The sequence below is a fragment of the Marmota monax genome, unplaced genomic scaffold (genome assembly GCF_021218885.2).
Source record: "Marmota monax isolate L192 unplaced genomic scaffold, Marmota_monax_Labrador192_F-V1.1 WCK01_AAM20220418_F8-fsc00164, whole genome shotgun sequence".
Lineage (NCBI taxonomy): Eukaryota > Metazoa > Chordata > Mammalia > Rodentia > Sciuridae > Marmota > Marmota monax.
The window spans coordinates 3310942-3333429 of record NW_026693313.1 but is presented as its reverse complement, the minus strand read 5'-3'; the positions used below and the strand labels follow the sequence as shown (position 1 = coordinate 3333429).

Genomic DNA, 22488 nt, shown 5'->3' with positions numbered 1-22488 from the left:
AGACCACATCACCAACCACCCCAAAAAGCTTTGCCAATTTACCCTTCACCAGCTTGGTATCAGAACTCCTCCCTGACCACACCTTTGTCCCACCAGGTATTACTGAAATGTTCTCATCCTCTGCTATTTGATGGAAGAAGATTGGAATGGCAGTTTCCCCAAGTTAGATATATATTATATTATATGTAATTTATCTATATATATGTATACATATATAAAATATATTATATATTTTAAACAATGAACCATTTCTTTATACCTTTTGCCCATTTTTTCCTGAGTTGTTTATTTTTTTCTTATAGATTTACAAGGGTTCTTTGTATGTTAATGGAACTATCCTACATCTGTATAACCTATTAGAAGTACTTTTCCTGGTTTAATATTACTTTTCGACTTAAAAGTACTGATTCCCTCTGTCTGCTAGACATGTATCAGGTTTAGAAACGCATTCCACAGTCAAAGGTCATTTTAAAAAAAAAGTTGCCTATATTACTTGTCTCAAAACAAAGCCATGCCCTGGGAGACAGCAAGGGCCAGAGAATGGGCAAACCTGGGAGCAAAAAAATTTAAAGCTACCAACCAATAATGGTTGTCTGGTTTCTCACTCAAAACACCTTTCAGAGCATTTAAAAAAACATACCATATTTATAGCCTATTTAAATCATTCTCATATCCCAGATAACCGAGATTGGAGATAGCTGTTAACTTATTAGTTCTTACATTAAATTCAAATAAATTAATCATGGTCAGACTTTCTGGATTTTATTTTCACTTGTAGCTCAACTTTTCTTTGTTTTCAAAGGATGTGATTTAGGGCTGGGGTTGTAGCTCAGTGGTAGAGCACTTGCCTTGCATGCAGGAGACATTGGGTTCGATTCTCAGCACCACATAAAAATAAATAAATAAAATAAAGATATTGTATCCATCTATAACTAAAAAAAAATTTTTTTAATAAGGATTTAGTGTTAGACTGGATTAATAAAATCCAGTTTTTCAAAAATTGGATTTACTATTTTCTTAATAACCTGGAAAAAAATTAAGATTTATACTAATCAGTTATCACTACACTTGAATACTGCTAATTTATATTACTTTTTAACAAAACAAGATTTGAATCTTTGAGTTTGTGTCATTGGCTAGTCTTTCCTAAGACAACGGCTGAGGTACGTTCCCAGAATTAAAGAGGCTGCTTCCTCCATTCACTCTATGGTCACTCCATCGTGTTCCCCTCTTATTAAAATGCTGCCCTTTACTTTCACACAAGCCCACTTCATGAGGATGTCTTTACATAATTCAGGGAATCTCAAATGGATTGCATCTGCTCCCAGGGGACACTTGGCAACATCCGTGGCTGCCACAGCTGTGTGTGCGCATCCTGCAGCACAAAGGAGGGGGTGGGGCAGGGGGTGGCCGTGGGAGGCATCAGGCCTCTAATGTCAACAGTGCTTAGCTTGAGAATCCCTGGAAAACCAGGTAAGGTGAAAGTACTATTTCTTTACATGTCATAGTGAGTAACCTTTAAGTGACCAATGTTCAAGGATTATAGTAACAAAGGGTAGAAAGATGTTTAACTGCTGTGATCATGTTGTCTCGATTCTTTTTTTTTTTGGAACGAGCTATTGACACTAAGGCGTTTAACTACTGAACCACATCTGCAACCCTGTTTTACATTTTATTTAAAGACAAGAGTATCGCTGAGTTGCTCATAGCCTTGCTAAGTTGCTGGGGCTGGCTTTGCACTTGCAATACTTCCTCCTCAGCCTCCTGAGCTGCTAAGGTTACAGTGTGCACCATGGTACCTGGTTTGCCTCTGAATTTTAAAGATCTGGGACAGACAACTTGTAACTCTTGATATGTATAAAAACTATTTTTAAATGTACAGAATCTACAGTTAATCTATGGCAATAGTACTCTGATAGCACTTTTACAAGGTTTAGAGGATAGAGCATGTAAGCAAAATCACATCCTTGAAAAGGATTAGGCTTAACATAATTTAAAATATTTTATGTAGTTAAAAAAATTACCAAGAAATAACACCTCATAAAGCCCCCCCCATTTTTGATACTGGAATTGAACCCAGAGGTGTTTAACCACTGAGCCACATCCCCAGCTCTTTTTTACATTTTATTTAGAGACAGGGTCTTGCTGAGTTGCTTGGGGCCTTGCTCAGTCTGAGGCTGACTTTGAACTTGTGATCCACGTGCCTCAGCCTCCCCAGCCACTGAGATTACAGGCATGCACTGAACCTAGTGCCCATTTGTTCTTAAAGATGTACATGGCAACAACATTTTGATACCCATCTTCTTTGATACCCATGTCACTCATTCTGATTAAGCATTAAGTATATAAATGTACTAAGCACATTCACCTAAACTGGTCAAATTTTAATAAAAACAAATGTAAAGTTCTGCTATTATTTCTCTCAAATTATTTTAACTCTTCTAAGTCTTCTTAAAGCAACATGATAATTGCACAACTGCTGAATGCCTGGATCTGCTCAGAACTTTTACCTTCTAGGGCAGCATGAGGGGCCTCCAACTCTGACAGAGGGAGCCCTGTTCTCAGGCCCCGATCCTGCCCAAGCTCTGACACTGACTACCTCCACAACAGAACCCTTCTCTTCTTTCCAGAGAGTATTTGCAACTTTGGGATTTGTGTTCACAGACTTTTTAAAAGCAACTTTTGACATCTATCTTTTTTTTTTATCATTGATTCTGAAAACAGTTTTTAGCAGGCTTAACAGGCGAGTTCTTTGTTAATACCCAGCAGAAATGCCACACAACAAACCTAAAAGTTACTCTGCATATGCATTAGGGAATGACAATAGCTATGACCCAGCACAAGCTGTCATCAATGCACGTTGCCTTCAGGAAAGCCACGGTAACCAGCAGGACAATGTGAAACATACCTGGTTGCTGCTGTTGGAGGCTGCCGAATTCACTTGAGCTGTACTTGCTGAGAGGGAATCAAGGAAAGCTTGGTCAGCCACTGAATTTCCACATGAAAACTGATCTTTTCCATCATTAGGTAACATCTAAATATTAGAAAAAAACCACAATTATTTTCATAGATTAGGGTCATTTCACAGTGGGAGCCTCTGAGGGCAAGTAAGCGTTAGCTTCTGTTCTGGAAAAGGGCTTCATGTTCTTTGAGGCTAAAAATTCTCCTCTAAGCACTGCTTTTGCTGCATTCTACAATTTTGATAAGTTGTATTTTCATTTTTACTTGAACTGTTATTTCTATTGATATTATTTCTTCTTTGATTCATATGCTATTTAGAATTGTATTTAAAAATTCCCAGTATTTGCGGATTTTCCAACTATCTTTCTGTACCGATTTTGAGTTTGACTCCACTGTGGTCTCAGAGCAAATATTTTATGTGTTCTCTCTTTTTTTTTTAAGGAGTATGTACTTAAAAATTTTTTTTTAAATTAAAAAAAAATTGTGTGTGTTGGGGATCAAACTAAGAACCTTTGTGCACACTAGGCAAGCATTCTACTACCCCTGAGCTACACACCCAGGCCTCTCCTTTTAAACATGCTGAGGTATGTTTTATAGTTCAGAACATGGTCTGTCTTGAGGATGTTTCACGTGAATTTGAGGTGAAAGTTCATTCTGTTGTTGTTCTATGAGGCAGTCCACAGACAGCCATTATATCCAGTTGACTGACAGTGCTGTTGAGTTCAACTAGGTTCTTACTGAATTTTTGCCTGTTGGATCTGTTCATATTTGACTTAGGTGGTCTATATTCTTAAAGAACAAGCAAACCCAAGAATGTGTGAAAACACTATTTCTTTCTAGAAGTAAGTGGAATTCTAGAAAATAAAATGCCAATATCAACTTAAACCCTCAGACTTTTCCTAATCTTGTTCACTTTTAGGATTCCAGATACATAGCACACAGAGCTAACACAGGATTAAATCTCATACCCATGGACTGAGCTCAGAGGCCTGTGAACCATGGGGACAAGGTTGGGGTGTGTGGGTGTACGTATCTGAAGGAAGATCTACAGATCTCCTGAGATTCTCCTGAAGGTTTCAGACTCCCCAGCCCTCCCTCTCAATCAAGGACAGACAGGCAGCCTTCCTTCCCACTCCATAGCTGGGCCCCAGGGAAACACCTTCAGGGCACTCTTGCCCTCCACTGGAGCTGGCTGAAGCACTTCTTGATCTATCTTCAACTTGACTAATAAGCACCAGAGGCGAGAGGCAAGCGCACCAAGTACCTATTACTCTTTGAGACACCTAGAGACTACCAGCAGGGGGTGCCAGGCAGTTGACTCAGAAGAGGGTTTTGTCTCTGATGGGTCTGTCCCAAGCAGGGACCTCCTTCAGGGTGTTGTGACACTGTCCTTGGGACCTATCACAGCAGAGCACAAGGCAATTCTCATAGCTGGGCACTCAAGCCACTCTTCTGCATAAGAAAACGGGAGAAGGAACTGAGAGGCGTGTCCTTTGAGAAAATCTGTTTAAATTTTGTGAATTGACTACAATAAACATATTCAGGCACCAGCTATTACACAACACTAGCAAAGGAAAAGTAAGAATTTTAATTCAGAAATACTAAAAGGAACTTAATCTAAATGTCTGTAGTTACTCTTTGGAGCTTGGATCTATAGGTAATATATTTTCTTAGTTCCTCTTCAATGTATTTTCCATATTTTACACAATTTGCATTTATTTCTTTTATAATTATTACTTTTGCATTTTTATGATTTTTTTGACAAATATTACTGTCTTCTGGCTGTGCTTTGACAAATGATGAAAAGATGCTTGAAGTTCTTACTTCTACGTAGTCTGTGGGGACGAGCCCTCGCTCTCCTTTGCTGTTTCTTCCTTCCAGCCATCCTCCACCCACATCCTGATAAAGTTACCAAGAAAGAAAAGAAAAAGACCACAGTTAGAATTTCCTGTAGAAATTTCACTTTGGAAATTGTTATAAATGTATTTGTAAAATATTACAAATATAAATTGTTAGACTGAAAATCGATAAACATCAAGATTCTTATTACTTCAGAGTTAACACTATACAAAATTTTAAATTTTTAAATCTTTTTTACTCCAGAAAATGATGTGATTTACAAACAAGCCAAATAGCACTTTGATAATAAGTGATCAAAGACTGAAAACAGCCTTTCCCTAGATCACCATCATCTGTGATTTCTATTCACTCTGTGGCAGATGACAAAAATAGTCTGCAGTTTTGTCAAGTGAAGAACGCACATCCCCATCCTGCACCTGTACTGCCTGTTGTGACCTCTCTGGCCAACACAACAAGGTGGAAACAGTCTAGGGGCATTTAGAGCCTGTCCTTAAGGGGCTCTACACACTGTAGCTCATTCTTTTGGAACCCCAAGCCACCATGTGAATTAATTTGAGATGTTAGATGATGAGTCTTCCTGTAGCTCAACCCAAAGCCAGCCCTGCAGCCCAGGAGAACTGTGAGATACATGGATGAGGCTCTCTCAGACTATTTAGCCCCTGGGTGGGCATCAGGTGACTGGAGACACCAGCATTCCAGACCAGAAGAACCACTGGCTGACAAGTAGGTTCCTGTGCAATAACACACAGGTGTTGGTCTGAACCACAAAGTTTTGGAAACATCTGTCATGCAGCAAAAGCTAACTGATTCATGGGTTTTTTTTTTTTTTTTCCAGATGAAAGATATTAATAGACTTAAATTATGCTGCAGAAGTCTATATCAAGTTTCCCAGTTTTCTACATATTATCACCACAAAATTCTACTTTTTTCTCCTGAAGATAGTTTTCTTACATTTGTAAATAATGCCATAATTAGTTAATAATTATCTGAATCTGGATAACCACATTCTTATTTAATTAACACAAAATCTGAATGCATTTATGGGGTGCCATGTGATATTTCAATACACAAATACACTGTGTAATGTTCAAATCATGGTAAATTTAATTATCTCCTCAAACATTTATTATTTCTTTTTGGTGAAACCATTCAAAATTCTTTTTTTTTTTAGCTTTTTTGAAATATACATTATAGTTATCTAACCATATTTTTTTAAAAAATAATTTTAAATTACAACTTTGACACTTTTTGAAGCCAAGAGTGACTGGAAGAAATACTATTTTACTAAGAAAATGAAGAAATACTCAGTGGACAAAAAATTATGCAAATAAAAAAATTTTTACTACCATTGAAAATGGAGGGCTGGGGTTGTGGCTCAGCAGTAGAGTGCTCACCTAGCATGTGTGCGGCCCTGGGTTCGATCCTCAGCACCACATATAAATAAATAAAAATAAACATATTGAGTCTAACTACAACTAAAAAAAATAAATGTTTTTTTAAAAAAAGAAAATGGCACCTAGGGCTGGGGCTGGGGCTCAGAGGTAGGGCACTCGCCTGGCATGTGTGAGGCACTGGGTTTGATTCTCAGCACTCGTATAAAGAAATAAAATCTATCAACAACTAAAAAAAATATTAAAAAAAAAAAAGAAAATGGAACCTATTTGCTAATATATACCTAACAAATCATCCAAAATTAGTACATGTACTTGGTTCTACCCAGTAATTCTTTTTTGCATCTAAGGCAATAAAAATAGGTCCTTAAAATACTGTCACTATGAAGACCCTACCATCACCTCTGCCAACTGCCTTGTCCTTCCCTGACCTTAGTGCTGCCACTCCTCACTCTGCATCTGGGGACGCACCTGTGTCTGCTCCTTCCCTTCTCCCAACAGCACCCTCAGCTTTCCTGGCACCTTGCTCCAGCCTGCTCTCCAGCTCTGCACCACCAGGTTTCAACGGCCGCCACCCTGCAGGGCAGGACTGGCAGTTCACTGCTCTTCCCACCTGGTATGTCCAAAGTTAACATTCTTGGACATACCTGACCAACATCCTTTAACGCAGCTGCCATTCTCAGGTGCAAAGGCCGAGCGCCTCAGCAACCCTTGCCTTTTTCCTCTGCTTAAGCACTGCGTCCCACAGACCTGGCGCTCCAAGCTTTCTCCTCCATCTTTCACCTCCTATTGCCATAACTCAAAATCACGTCCTGAGACTCCAGCTTCCTCTACAACAATAACAACGAAAGCCACCACTAGCCTCCAAGGAAGGCACAGCTCACTAGACGAAGCCCATAGTCGATAGCCTGGCTCCCAGAGGGGTCTGATAGTTTTGAAAAACAGTTTTCTTAGTCTATTTCCTACCAGCTTATACACATCTGTGCTCTAGGACACCTGTTTATACGTAACAGGCCACAGAGCAGACAAAAAAAGGACAGGCTTCAAAGATGAACAGATAGATGTAACTTTGACTCTTCTTCAGTCACTTACAAGCAGAGTGATCACGGGCAAGTTACCTAATCTGAGCATCCCATGCCCACCTCGGGGACTTCATGGCAAAACACATTCAAGATTACGTACATTGCACTTGCCAAACACCTGGCTCTAAACTGTTAACAAATGATAATTGAGATGGCTAAAACAACAACAAAAAAACACTGAATGCTTTTGAATCTGTACACCTTTGATGCAACTACTCTGTCTGGGATGTCTTGGCAGTCCTGTCTGAAGAGACCTCAATAGAGCTTCAAGATCACCTAGTCAGATTTCCTTTTGCATCAAAGCTCATTCTGGTTAAAACAAATAGAAATAGCCTCCTCCTCTGCTGAGCTGCCAACAGCAACTGGCCAATAACTCTGCACCCTGAGGCAGATCTCCTTGAATTCCTCTTCTATCACAAGTTCCTACGGAGAAGTAGGTCTGACTGTCTTGAGGTTTACTCTTCAGGGTACCTGGTACACAGTCTCATGCACAGTAGGAAGGAGCCCAGTGAAATTACTGAATGAAAAATAATATTTTGGATGAACTTCAAATCTACAATGCTTTAGTTTATGGAATAAAAGGATGCTGAACACATTTTCTAGGACATGTATTCCCAAAGGATAAGCCCAGGAAATGGGAAATTGCTTTCAAAAAAGTATGGCTACAGAAAACGTGATCTTCTGCACTAACCTATCAAACTCGAGGTTGAGTGTATCTAATACTGTTTACTAACATTAACACTCTAGTGAGTTTTTAAGCTCAATTTTCAAATCAGCAAAGTTTTATGTGGCTATGGATATTGGGCTAATGGGTTATTTGATAATATTAGGAAACTGATTATCTTTTTTGGGGGGGATACTGGGGATTGAACTCAGGTGCACTCAACTGCTGAGCCACATCCCCAGCCCTATTTTTTGAATTTTATTTAGAGACAGGGTCTCACTGAGTTGCTTAGCACCTCGCTATTGCTGAGGATGGCTTTGGACTCACGATCTTCCTGTCTCAGCTTCCTGAGCCACTGGGATTACAGGCATATGCCATGGCCAGGAAATCAATAATTTTGTTGGGTGGGATAGAATGGTATTGTCATTATGTCTAAAACCAGCTCCATTTCTCAGAGATACATATTGAAATATTTTGTCTGGTTTTGTATTGTAAGCCAGGATCTTGGTATGTTGTCCAGGCAGGCCTCAAATTACTGGGCTCAAGCAAACCTCCTGCCTTGGCCTCCCAAGTGTCCGGAACTACAGAAAAGCACCACTGTGCCATGCTTGAAATCTTTATGCATGAAATGATACAATGAAATCTGCTTCAAAAATGACACTGAATGCTTTTGAATCTGTACACCTTTGATGCAAGGTGTCAGGAGAGGGAAGCTAGAGGGATAATCAGGAGTAGAGATGACATGAGACTGACCACGGTGGGCTGATAATTACTGAAACTGGATAATGGGACGATGGGGACAAAGATATGGTTAATATATTCTCTCTCCCAATATGTATTTGAAATTTTATAAAATAATTTAAAAATGAAAATAATGTGCCTACTGCAGGCCAGACAGTACACATAGTCTAGCCTACAAAGGGCAAGGAAACAGAAGAACCTGGTTTCCAGCCTGAAGGAACTCCTTGGTTCATGTGGGAAGCAGCCACACACACACAGTGGGTACAGCAGGACAGGGCAGGCAGTCTCACAGGGCCTCACAGAGTACTCAGTGATGGCCCCAAGGATTCCACTCCTTGTGGAGAAGACATCCTTTAAAACCATGGATAGGATTTTCTATTGTGTTTTAAGACACAGACACATCGGGGTGGAACATCTGTGAGGAGGCATGCCAGGCAGGGCAACGACACGAGCAAGAGTGCAGTCAAAACAAATGGGTCTGTGTGCTTGTGAGAGCGTGCGCATAAGTGTGTGCGTGCTTGTAAGAGACCAAGTGTGAGAATGTAACTGTGAACCTGTAAATGTGCATTTGTAAATGTCTGTAGACACTAAGTGTGAGAGTGTGTTGGTACGAGTCTGTAAGAGCGTGTGGTGGTGCAAGTGTGTTTATGAGTGAGGATGTAAGTGTGTGGCTATGTACGGGGTGCACATGCCTGTGCATACGTAAGAGAGGGTGTGCATATGTTGGAAAGCTGGAGAGGAAGGACGGGGCCAGATGGCAGGTGTCTTGTAGACCTACAGCTGGCAGTTTGAACAGGCCACAGGGGGAGAAGGGCCAGCCAGGAAGGCACCCAGTCCAGGCACCAAGGGGAGGGCTTCACTCAAGGCAGTGACAGTAGAGACAGAGAGGGGAAAGGCTAGATGTGAGCAAGTGTAAGGCCAGCGTCTTTCTGTGATGTACAGCTGTAGCTGAGAATGAATGGGTGCGTTCCACATTAGAAAAAAAAGAGACTTCAAGAAGAGGACTGGCTCAGCATGTGTGGTGAGCCTGTAGATCCCACACCACAGGATGTTTGAAGGGCTTATGAAAAAGCGTCATAAAGATGCCTAGGACTCTGCTGGACAGCCAAGTGGGAGCTTCAGCAGCCTGGCCAAGCTGCAGATACCAGGAATTTAGTACACAGGAGGCAATAAACAATTCTGAAAATGTGTAACATGAGGAAAACGGGCCAAAGATGTGAATACCTACATCACGAGGCAGAAGGAAGAGCGGATCATAAAAGCGTGTGAAGATGCATGTATATCTATGTACACAGGAGGAGAGAGGCACAGGGCATCAGATGGGATCAGCAGCCTGTGCTAGAAGCAATCAGTAAGAAAAACCAGTGCAGACCTCTCTGAAAAGTGAGGAGCCTAGAGCAAGGGCAAGGCTTCCAAGACTTCCACAAGACTACCCCTGTACTCCGTGTGGGTAACTGAGCAAGTGCATGGTCAGAGAAGCAGAACATACAGCGTGGAACCCAGAGACAGTGGCAGGGACTAGGGAGGACATCTGCCAGAAGCACAGGCCAGAGGTGTGCACAGAGCGGTGTCAGAGTCAGGCACTCTCAGTGGTGTTGGGGATGAGTAGGAAGAGGTAAAGAAAGAGTAACAACAAAGTTTTGCTGATTTTATAACTGTAAAGACTGACTCCCCATGCCTGCTTTTGGTCCTTCTCTAGCTGCATATACCCAGATGAAATACTAGTAATTGAGACAATTTTTCTTAAAATTTTACTACATGGACAGTTTTCAGCAGCTGCCCACACTGCATTAGAGATCAACCCTACAAAAATTATGTTCAATTATGTTCATCTCATAATTTTACTATACTCTGTAAGAAGGTTTACATGTAAAAAGGACAATTAATCAAAAGGCTGAGGCAGGAGGATTATAAATTCAAGATCAGCCTGGACAACTTAGTAAGACCCTGCCTCAAAAAAAAAAAAAGGGCTGGGGTACTATAGCTCAGTAGTAGGGCACCCCTGGGTTCAATCCTCAGTACTGAAAAAAAAAATCAGAATAAAATAAAATGAAAAATTAAGTAGACTGAGGCACATATCACACAGAGGTAGTAGAAAACACTTTAACAGGATCTGGACCCAAGATGATTGAAAAAAATGAGTATTATTTTTGCCTCTGCACTACTCAGCAATAAAAATCATAAAAGAAATTCAATTGTCAATAAAGATTTCATTTTGTGAAAGGAAGTATGCTGAATCTGAGATAAAAGATCACATGGCTGCTTATCAGAGAGGGTGGAAATACACCTAGCTAAGTGAGAAGAGATACAAACACCTGTGAGGACACGTGTTAATGTGTGTGTGGGTACATACCTGAGCATGTGAAGATGCATGCATGTGTATCTATGTACACATGTGCAAACAGTTCTGTGAAGATGCAGAAATCCTTGTTATACATATAGCCATTTCTTCACTGAATAAAAGCTGAAGCAGTAACATAACTAAGCAGAGAGAACTCGCTGGGAGCAAGGCTGATGCTTTGCTAGCACATACTGCCCTCTGGCAATCTACTTTAGGGATGGAGCTCAGAACAACAACAGCGCTCAGTAAGCAGAGCTGTGAGGAAGGTCAGCACCACCTCTCCTGCATTCTAAAGACACAGCACCATGAGGGGAAAGCAGACTGAACTAAGCTCCACAACAACAGAGGGTGCTTGAAAGGTTATCAATAACAAAGAAAACAATTATGAAATAGAGATCTAATAAACTCAATCATTTCCCCAGCTATCTCTAGGAAGCTTTTCTCAGTGTTTATGTAATAGCCTCTTACTACTTCATCAACAGAAAAAAAATTTAAGCAACAGAAAAGAATTAATGTGCGTATGAATGATCAACTTAGCAAAAAAAATTAAACCTTAAAAATAAGTCCAAAAAATGAGCATGGCAGTGCAAGCCTCCCAGAAACTTGGGAGGCTGAGGGAGGATGATCACAAGTTCAAGGCCAGTTTCAGCAACTTAAGGTAGAGCATCCCTGGGCTCAATGTCCTATACAAAAAAACAAAAACAAGGAATAACCAAATGTTCTCTTACCGGATTTGTAATAGTGATGATTTCTCCTTCATTAACCGTCAGTTCATTATTCCCAGGTTCAGCAGCAAAATCATACATAACCCGAGCCTATTGGGGGTACGGAAGAGAAGAAAAAATTTCAGGTGAATGTAGACCCAACAGTAAAACCCAAACCACCATTACTGTCCACTTTGTAAACAGACTGGTATGAACAGAAAGGGGGCTGGGGCTGACTGTAAAAGGGAAGACCCATTACCAGAATGGTTTGTCAGCTGTACTGGGGACAGGTAACACCAATGGTGAGACAGTCCCTCATGTTCTGGAAGGGGGACAGTTTTCAGCAGCTTCCCACACTGCATTAGTGATCAACCCTACAAAAAGAACTCTAAATACACCTGTTTCATTAAAATTAAAAACCATGCATGAAGTTGAAATACAGATGCTGCTGATTCTGGGACAGCTCGCTCTCAGGAACCGAGGCAAGGGATGTCAGACTCCTCCATCTTTAGAAGAATCCCTTACTGTTAAAACTCTCACTAGCCACATCTGGAGCCAGCCACTGGGATAAACCCGACAATGCAGAATCTTGTGGCCCTAACTCAGACCCATAAGCTCCGTGTAACAGACACTCTGCTACACCACTCGCCACCGCACCGTGCCCTACAGGGCCGAGTGGGTCAGGCAAAGAAAGCTGCAGTTCGACAACTTCTCCCGGAAATGAACTCTCCATTTCAAATAAGACAGACCAAGAGGAAGCTGCAGTGGCTGAGGAGAGGAGGGCCTGTTTTTCAGGCTCTTCCTCCAGAGGAGCCTGGGGACGGCGGGCCAGGAGGGCATGCTTGCGGGGACACTGCCAGGCACGGCTTCACGACAGAAAACCCCCATGATGAAAAGTGCACATGCGTGTACACAGAGTGTCCTCTAGACAGCCTTACAATGTCTATAAGGCAGACTTGGCCCACTTCCCATCTTAATAATTATACCCCATGGACTCTCTTCCACAAGGCATCTCATCAACTGGGGACGGCATGTCCCTAGGAAACACAGGGCTGCCTTAAAAGCAACTGGTTCCCATGGGCAAATTCAGTTACCTAACAGGATGGGGCTCACTTGCTCGACACCCACCACAGGGCAGGAACAGGCCAGGCCCTTCTGCTCACCTCAGCCCTCTCCATAAGTGCCTGACTGTGCTTGAAATTCTTTTAATGGGGATGAAGGACTCGCCACCAGTGACAAAGATTGGAGGAAAAAAATCCCTCCTTTGAAATAAAGAAGAAAATAACAAGATAGACTGATGGGTGGACATGTGATAAAGCAGGCATCATAAATGCAAAATGTCCAGAATCTAGATAGTGGATTTATGGTATTTCGTGGAAAATTATTCCAACTTTTCTACACATTTGAAAATTTTCCTTATAGAATGTTGGAGCAAAACAAATGGTAGAGGAGTCTGTCGGTTAAGAAATGCCATCAGTTCTTTTTTCTCTGTCCCTGACAGGCCAGGAAGGGGCTGAGGGGCAGAGGCAAGGGAGCAAACCCTGCCAGCTCTGCAGTCAACTCGGGTCAGGACAAAGGACAAAGAAACCACGTGGAGGTATTTTTCTCACACAGCTGCAAAGTAGATAGAATTCTGTTTGTCATGTTGTGGGATATTTTTTAAAAACATGTCACATCAACCTCAGTCCTCCGTGCAGAGAGGGCAGCTAGGAGATAAATGCACAGGGTGCTCCGCGGAAGGAAGTGAGCTTCCCCTGGAAAGGAGCCCAGTATGCTAACTGCGCCAAGCTCCAGGGTGGCAGAGGAACCTGCTGTTGTGTCACTGTTCCTTAAGAATCCTGCTTAAAATTTAAAAAGTCCAGCTAAATCCAACCAGTCCCCAAATACAGAATTCCTAAGCCCTGTGTTTAGGAATTTATAGTTTGGTGAAACCAAATGTGAAATAAGTAAAAAATGAAGAGATGGACACCCCCCCAACACATTCAGACATCACCGCACACTTACTCACCCCTAGGTTTGAACGTTTGTCTTTTCTAAAATTCAGGTTGGAATTTAATCCTAAATGTCAGCTGGGAGGTGGGGCCTAATGCCACCATAAAGGGCCCGTGGGAGCAAGTTCACCCTCTCCTGCTGCCCTGCCATGTAAAGACACAACACCCTCCCTCCACAGGACAAAGTGTTCAAGGCACCATCTTGGAAGCAGACAGGCCAGGCCCTAGCCTCCCAGCCTTGATCTTGGACTGCCTGGCCTCCAAAATAGTGAGAAAATATTTTTCTGCTCTATAAATTTCCTAGTCTCTGGTGTTCTGTTACAGCATCATAAAGGACTATAAGACACACGTGGAAAAATATAACCAGTTAGCTTTATTTAAAACATTGAATTAAAACTTATTAAGACAACTGACGAGCATTCTTTAAAATCAGAAGTGAGAATAATTTTGGAGAACTAAAGGATTTAATAAGCCTAACATGGAATAGGCATAACATGTTACAAGAAAACAACAACAGAGCACTCAGCCTGGAGAAGGTAAAGCGGAGTAAAACCAGGAGCTGTCAGCACTGAAAACCTCACTGCCTCTCTGTCACCTCCCTCCCCTCTTTTGCTTCTCCTTATTTTTGGCTTCCCCCTGTTTTCTCACTTCTCTCCTCTAGTTCACTACTGCTGTATCCAAACCAATCCAGATGCTGCCCTCAACCTCATATGCCCATCTGTCTCTTCTTGTGTGGTCCATTTTCCTACACTGCCTTTTCCAACGTCAACTACACACTTTAAGAATAATGTTTCCACAGAGTTCCTGGTCAGTAGATAACCTCCCACTATATATCTAGCAGACACTGCCAACCACAATTCATCTCAAAAAAAATTTCAAAAAGTTACAGACAAGGTAAATCACGAGTAGACACCAGTCTTCCCTGTGCTCCCTAACCACAGGTGCACACCCCACACGAGGAAACAGCTCCTCTTCTACGGGGCAGGAGCATGCAACCTGCACTCCTCCTTCCCTATTGTCCACATCTCCGATTCTGCCTGCCTCCCCTCACTTTCTTCTTCCTGCCAGGCTCCAAGTGACTACAAAAATCACCAGCCTTACTATAAAATGTAAGTTATAAAGCATATCTGCAACTCATTTCCAAAGGATTAATTAATCCTTCTACTACATAAGAACCTCTAGAATTCAAGAAGACTGACAACCGAAAAATGGGTAGAAGAACAGTCATATTAAACTACAGATGAATCTTTTAAAAATTTTTAGTGGTAGTTGTGAAGCCTGATTTAAAAATAGGTACTTAGTGTAGTTAGGTAAATCGGGTTTAATATCAAGTAAAATCAAGAATGAAGGCCATATTGAGAATGGAGTCCAGGGAAAGGGGAATTGAAAATGTCCCTAAGGCCCAGAGCCCATCCCAAGGAAATGTTAATTGAAGCAGCTCCCAGCAAACATGGAGATGCTAATCCAAAAGTCCTTCCTGCCCAGATTACTGCCCACCTGTCCCCCACCCTTTGGGCTTTCCCCACCTACACTGCAAGGTAGGACAAGGACAGGAACACCTACAGGAATGCGGGAAAGCAGAATGAAGACCTTAGCTATAAAAGAGGGAAGACCTCCCGCCTTCCACGGATTCCACCTCTTGGGTCCCCTTCTTCCTCTGGGAGAAGTCTTTTCTGCTGTCCTTAATAAAGCTTCTACTTTCCACTCTAAACTTGCCTTGGCGTGCTTCTCTGGTGTTATACTTCACCATCGGGAAGCAAGGACTCGTCACCGGGTACACAGCGGTAACAGTTGGACACAATACCTTTATTTTATTTATTTTTATGTGATGCTGAGGATCGAACCCAGGGTCTTACACGTGCCAGTCGCGCGCTCTACGACTGAGCCACAACCCCAGCCCTTAAAGTACTCATCTCACCCATGGGGAAGAACAAATTAACCTTGTTGATGTTGCCAGACTTCCCTCCATTAGGGGTTTTATAACAGTTCTCCACTGGTTCACCAACAAAATAAGTCACCCTGCTTCTATATTTCTGCTGATCTGATGGGTGAGGAATGCTACCCCAACACAGCTTTAAATATACAATTTCACTTCATGCCCCGTGGATCTTCAACATCGCCCACAGGCCATGTGTTGGAGGCACGGCCACCAGCTGAGGTGCCAGTGGGAGGTGGTGGAGCCTGCAGGGAGAACGTGAGGGCAGGCTGTGCCCTGGAAGTCCCCGGGGGATCCCGCCACCGCCTCCGCCTCCTCCCTTTCACTTTGCTTCACCACACCCTCCCGCTGCTATGGGCTGTCACGCCACAGGCCTAACATCAACAGGGTCCACCAGCTGAGTACTGGAACTGCCAAAACTGTGACCCCGGATAAAGCCAACCTTTTCTAAGTTGATCATCTCAGGTATGTATTATCGTGCCAGAAAGCTAACACACACTTTGACCCACAGATTTCACCCAGGGAGTTCATTCTCTGAACGCACCAGTGCACGTGGACATTTACTGCAGCCACGTGCAGTATCAGAAGACTGGAGGCCACCCAGCATCTACCAACAGGGAGCTGCTTACATCAACCAGGGCACACCATGGAATACACAGGAGCAGTACGAGAATTTAAAAAAAATCTCTGTGGAAACCTGGAAGGAATATACAGCAAGTGAGAAAAGCAAGGTGTAGAACAGGACCTAGAGTATGCCATTTTTCACATGTTTTACATTTTCCAGTATTTCCTTAAGGAAATACTCAATAAATAAAACCAGTATTTAATTTTAAATTGGTTACCTAGAAAGACAGCAGAGAAAAATGAGTGGATAAGAAGAAGGATGACAGTGGGATTTCTTGGTATATTTCTTTTGTCAGTGTAACTGTATGCTTGTACCAACAGTCCGAATTGAAATTAAAATGGGGGGCACCACTTATAGTAACAATAAAAGACAAAATAGAAATGAGCTTAAGAAACCACCTACTCAAAAAAATTAAAAATTTGAAGTACTGCCTTGCACCACTATCTAGGATGTGCAGACTCCTGCTGGAAACACCGAGACCCGAGAGGACACTTCCCTGCCCGTCACGAGGCACAAAACCCTCCCAGGGCCAGCTCTGGAGCTGGTGAGAGGCCCAACAGAATCTGTACTAAAGGCTGCAGAAGCGTTAACCATATTTCCAAGCTCCTGTTCTGAGTACTGTTGATTTCTCTGCACGTAAATGTGCTATATGTAAACACAGTATGGTTTTATAACAAGGCAATAAAAGGAAAAGTTTAAAATTGTTCCTTTCCTTGATGAAGGGTCTGAGTGCCATGAGTTTTGAAAGTTTCCTTAAAAATGTGATTATCTGATATATTTGCATGCATACACGTGCACACAATTATTCAAAAACATATCAGACAGCCAGGGAGAACACAGTGCGTGAAAGTCTTGCACACATCATTTCTGACTCAGTCCTAGGTCGCTCTTATCAGCACATCTACTGCTGCTGAGCTACAAGGTCACTAATTCATTCCCCAACCTCCAGGCAAAGTACAGCGAAATTTGGCTGTGGCTAAGAAAATAACCTCACCTGTCGTGTTCCACGACTGAAACACTCAGGGTTACTCCAGGTGAACTAGACTGCACGAAAAAAATCACACAAGAAACAGAGATACCTTTTTCTTTGGGTCCTATGACAGCTCCTCTGACCTTAGGGGTCCACAGAAAGAGAGAGCACGTGCTGAACCCTTTTACTGGGGAGAAGCTATTCAAATGAGGCGAGGGGTCAGGTTTGAGGGGGTGTTTAGTCTAGCTTCATGATGTCTGCTGTCAGATGACTGACATCTAAGGCCACACCCAAAGGCAGAGCAAGAGAAGGGAACACACAAAGGGAGTTTCCATGGACATTCTATCCCAAACAGGGCGAAGAGGTAGGATTACAAAAGAATAGGTGAGTGTAGCTCAACCCCAGGGGTATGCCCACTCAGAAGACTGGCCGAGTGGGGGAAAGACCGAGTCTCGAGTCATGGCACTACCTCGCCAGACTACAGCGATCCTTCAGATCCCCTGGTGCATCAGGACTGGAAGGTGTGGTCACTCAATAAAGTTCCCCACACTCACCCTCAGCCCCAAATTAAAATGGTTTTATTTCTCCTGACTGTAAAACTACATGTTTACTGTAGGAAAAAACCCATTAAATTGAAAAGCAAAGACCTCCCAATCCCAGACCCGCGACAACTAGTAAAGCCTCACTTCCAGTCACAGTCCTGATCCCCCACCAGCACAGGGCACTGACGCAATGGTTCATTCTTCCCAAGGGTGTGTATGTGTGTGTGTGTGTGTGTGTAGCATGATTATCATCTCCCTAGCAATTGGCAGCCAGCTTTGGAGCCAGACACAGGAGTCCAAATCCCCATTCCATCATTTCACCAGACTGGCTTAATCCCTTAACCTCTGGTCTCAAATTCCTTAAGAATAAGATAAGGATAACAGCACACGCCTCGTGGCACAAACGAAAAATCAAGTAATAAAATAAAAGAACAGTGACCGCCATAGAGGGCCGTGAGCACTAGCTAGCTCTTGTCAGAGTGATGAAGAAATACAAAGAAGCCTGCATTAGTTCATGCTTTGATTTTTCTGAATGTTATATGCACATTTTGCCTATGCTAAAAACTGGCACATGTAAGTATTTCCTCCTCCCAGACCACCAAAGATTCTGCAACTGTCTCCCCTCCCCCAGTTCAAGGGAAAGTAGAGCCCCTGGCTACTGACTCTCACAAAAGTTGTTTCTGGAGTCTACTATCTCTTGGAATCACATAGGAACCAGACCCTTTCACCCCACTAGCATAGGCATGCTGTGTGGCCTGCAGGGAGGCCCTACATATGGCCCAGGGGTGGGGAGGGCCAAACTCCTAACTTACTGGAGCTGAGGGTAGGAGCTCCCCCAGACCCAAACCACAGTAGGGAAGTGACAGTCCTGGGGAGTGCTCGCCCTCTTCAGCCAAAGGGGAAACCAGCATCTCTCTGCATTCTGGCATGAACTAATGTAGGCTTCTTTGTATTTCTTCATCATTCTGACAAGAGCCAAAGTAAATATTTTTTTGTGTGCATTATGTATATCTGTTTGTATATTTATGTATGTGTGGTGTCCCCCCCCCGCGCAGTACTGGGGATGGAACCCAGGGGTTTGCACATGCAAGGTAAGTTCTCTACCACGGAGCTGTGTCTCCAGACTCCCTCCCCTTTTTTTGAGACAGAATCTCACCAAGTTGCACAGGCTGGTCTGGACCTTGCAATCCTCCTGCCTCAGCGTGCCCCCTACCCCCAGTAGATGGGGTTGTAGGTATACACCATCACATCCAATTATGTCTGTTTTTAAGACTGAGGTAAAGCAGTATGATCCTACCATTCACATTTCAGAGAGCTCTGCCAGGGGAAAAAAAATTAACAGAACACAATCTAAATCACCACCACCCACAACAACATAAAACTTGTGGAGACAAGGGGAAAAAGTCAAAACAGTTTTAAAGTAGGAAACCACATCTCATAAGCAGAAAACAGAAGTTAAAGTTCTACAAGAAACCTTTCAATGGAAAGAGAAAATACATATTTTATGCTAACAGTGCACAGCACACTGGGGGTCTCTGTGCACACAGAGTATGTGTCCATGTAGACACGGATGACAAGGCAAGGCTGATCAGAGTCCTCAGGGAACCACTTGACCCCAATCATTTGAAAAAATATTTTAATAATGAAAACGTAGTAAGGAGAGCAATTTTTATGTAAACTGACAAAAACCAATCGTATCCCTGTAAACTCTGTGCATGTGTACACATTTATATGCATATAATTGGAGGGTAGTCCCATGAGCAACATAATACAAACCAGAAGAGTTAGCCAAAAGCATAAAGAGCCTTCAGTAAGGAAGCAGGATCAATAACTCACACCATACTCCAACGACACAGTGCACAAGGTCACGACCTGTCTGTAAACACACAAGTCACCAAGCCCCTGGGGATGTGTTTAAAGAAATTACAAATTCATTTTGCCCAAAAGTACCCTCTTCGCTTAAAAATGGGCACTTGAAACAAACTATGACTTGAGAAATAGAGAGATAATACTTTATTTTTAGCATCTTTAGACCACAAATCAATAATCAATGGCAGGGACTGTACGTTAAAGATTTTAAACATTATCAGTTTTTAAATTCAAACTCAGCTTAATTTCTGAAATGATACAAATACCTTAAAATATTATTTTCCCCAAGAGGTTGAAAACTTTCTTCAAATTACATCATGCCATAAAGTGAATTCCTATTTTAACCGTTGTCCCTTTAGTCCTATGCTGATGCTCGCCGGCAGGCACCAGCGAGCCCTTTCCTGCACTGACTGCCTTTTACTGATTACCCCAACAACTCTGCTTAGGTAAAAAGTACCTTATCTCACAAGGATAAGAAAAACAGTCCTCACAAGATTCCAAAGAAATGCTTTCTGTTTCTGTGTACACAGTGCTTTCAACTCCTCACCTGGACTGAAGTTTCCCTGAAATTTCTCAAACAGCACACCGTTTCCAGGAGGGCCTGTCAGTGTGCTGGGGAAAGACACGTCCTGCACTGCTCGGAGATGCCCTGCGCCCGACCGCCACACATGGAGGCAGCAAAAGTGAACTTGTGCCCTGAACTTCAACACCTTTTTCCTACATAACCAATCAACTGAGGGCCTTCTAGAGAATAAAAATAGTGAAAGGTGGAACTGAAGAGGCTACCGTACACATCAAATGAAATAAAGAAAAAGGAGTACACTAAATGAATAACTAATACTTCAAAATCCAATAATTACAACAACCAACAGAACGAAGCCAGGAGGGGTGGTGAGAAGGCTGAGGCAGGAAGAGGGCTGAGTGCTGCGTCCAGGAGTTTGAGACCAACACAGTGAGACCCCCGCCTCCAAATTAAAAAAAAAGTAAATTGATCAAGATCAAGTCACAGAAAGCTACGATGGAGTCCCTGTTGGCCAACTTGCCCTTCTAGATCCCGGCCGACAGGGCAGCCAGGAGCCCCTGCAGAAAGGAACCAAGGGGAGGAGCCCGGGTGTCTCTACCTTGCTGCCTGGAGGCCCTTCCATTTTGACCCAAATGCTGGGAGAGGAAGGAGCCCCAAGCTGGACGCACCTCCTGCTAAGTGGAAGGAAGGGCCAGGACTCCAGGAGGCAAGGCAGTGGGAATCCACAGGAGACCACCAAGAAACCGGGCGCCTGGGAGCTGCGGGCACTAGACTGCTGAGGGGCAACTCTCCAGGGCCCCCTGGAGACAACCACAGGGGAGCTGCAGACTGTAGGAGCACCGAGGCCAGGCAGAGCCTGGGGCGGCCCGTAGTTCCACCTGGCGGGAGGGGAAGCCATCACTGGATCCACCTGAAGTTCTGAGGACACAAGAGGGTTGGCGGGGCCCAGCAGTAGGGGCCTGAGATCAGCTCTTCTAGATCCCCACCCAACAAAAGTTAGAAATAAGCACTGAAAGAATCAAACTGATTCATAAACACACTTTAATACCTTCTTAAGGGAGAAAAATGGAACTAGACACTCAACAACACCCCAACACAGTAATCTAGTATCCATCAAAAAATTAATAGGCAAGTCAAGAAAAAAATGAGACCCAATGCCAGGACAAAAACATCAATCGACAAAAACAGACCAAGAAAAGACAGAGCTAACACAACTGGCAGATATTTTAGAATTGTTCTTATAAATATGGGATCAAGGTCTTAACAGAACAAATGATCACCATCAGGAGAGAAATGGATGTTATAAGAAAGAACCAAATGGAATGACCAGAGCTGTGAAATGCAATCCATGAAATGAAAAAACATCCTGGACAGGCTTAAGGAAGCAATGACCAGTGCACCTGAAGACACAGCTCCAGTGCTAGCAGAAAGAAGAAAAACTGCTGGGAAAACGAGCAGAGCCTGAGCGACGGGAGACCACAACCCGCAGCCCAACATTCAGGTACTGGAATCAGAAGGAAAGGAAGGGAAAAAGAAAAAACAGGAAATAATGGCAAAAATCCCCCAACTCATGAAAACTACAATCCACAGATCCTGGAATCTGAATAAACCCCACACAGGAAAAACACAAAGAAAACCACTTAAGAGACATCACATTCAAATTGTAGAATATGAACAAAGAGAGAGAGAAAGATACAGAGAAACAAAAAATGAAATGACTGCAGAGTTTTCCTCAAAAACAGGTCAAATGCCGTCCTTAAGGTGATGATAGATATCAAAAACTACCAACCTAGAATTGGGTATACAGAAAAACATCCTTCAAAACTAGGCGACTGCAGGGTGGGCAAAGCAGTGGGCAGGGAAGGCAGGTGGGGTCAGATAACAGACAACACCACCCTCAGAGAAGATGGGCGCCACAAGGCTCCACAGCCTAGCAGGGTGACCGCAGATCACCACTTATCACACACTTCCCAAAGACTACAAGAGAGGAAGTGAAGGCTCCCAACACAAATAAATAACCATGTCCAAGGAGATGGTATGCTGATTATCTTGATTTCATTACTACACCTAGTGTTTCTGTATTGACTATACTGCACCTGTAAACACCTAACAAACATGTCAATTAAAAATGGTGAAACAGGGGCTGGGACTGTAGCTCCGTGATAGAGTGCTCGTCTAGCATGTGCGAGGCACTGGGTTCAATCCTCAGTACCACATTAAAAATAAAAAATAAAAATTTAAATGGTGAAACAAAGACATCTGCAGACAAACAAGAACTGAGAGAATTG

The 22488-nt window shown here is 42.9% G+C and overlaps 1 protein-coding gene across 2 annotated transcripts in view; it reads right to left on the bottom strand.

The window, feature by feature from the left end:
• Nucleotides 1-22488, bottom strand: part of Snx9 (sorting nexin 9) — a 103515-nt gene that overhangs the window by 51558 nt on the left and 29469 nt on the right. The window contains exons 1-4 of one of the 2 annotated variants that reach the window (XM_046456581.1): nt 16216-16293; nt 11769-11855; nt 4786-4860; nt 2909-3034 (exon numbers count right to left, since the gene is read on the bottom strand). In XM_046456581.1, the coding sequence (XP_046312537.1) occupies nt 2909-3034; nt 4786-4860; nt 11769-11855; nt 16216-16278 (351 nt within the window). In that variant the 5' untranslated portion in view covers nt 16279-16293. Of the gene's footprint in view, nt 1-2908; nt 3035-4785; nt 4861-11768; nt 11856-16215; nt 16294-22488 lie in introns of those variants that run through there. The other variant, XM_046456582.1, reaches the window with a different exon arrangement.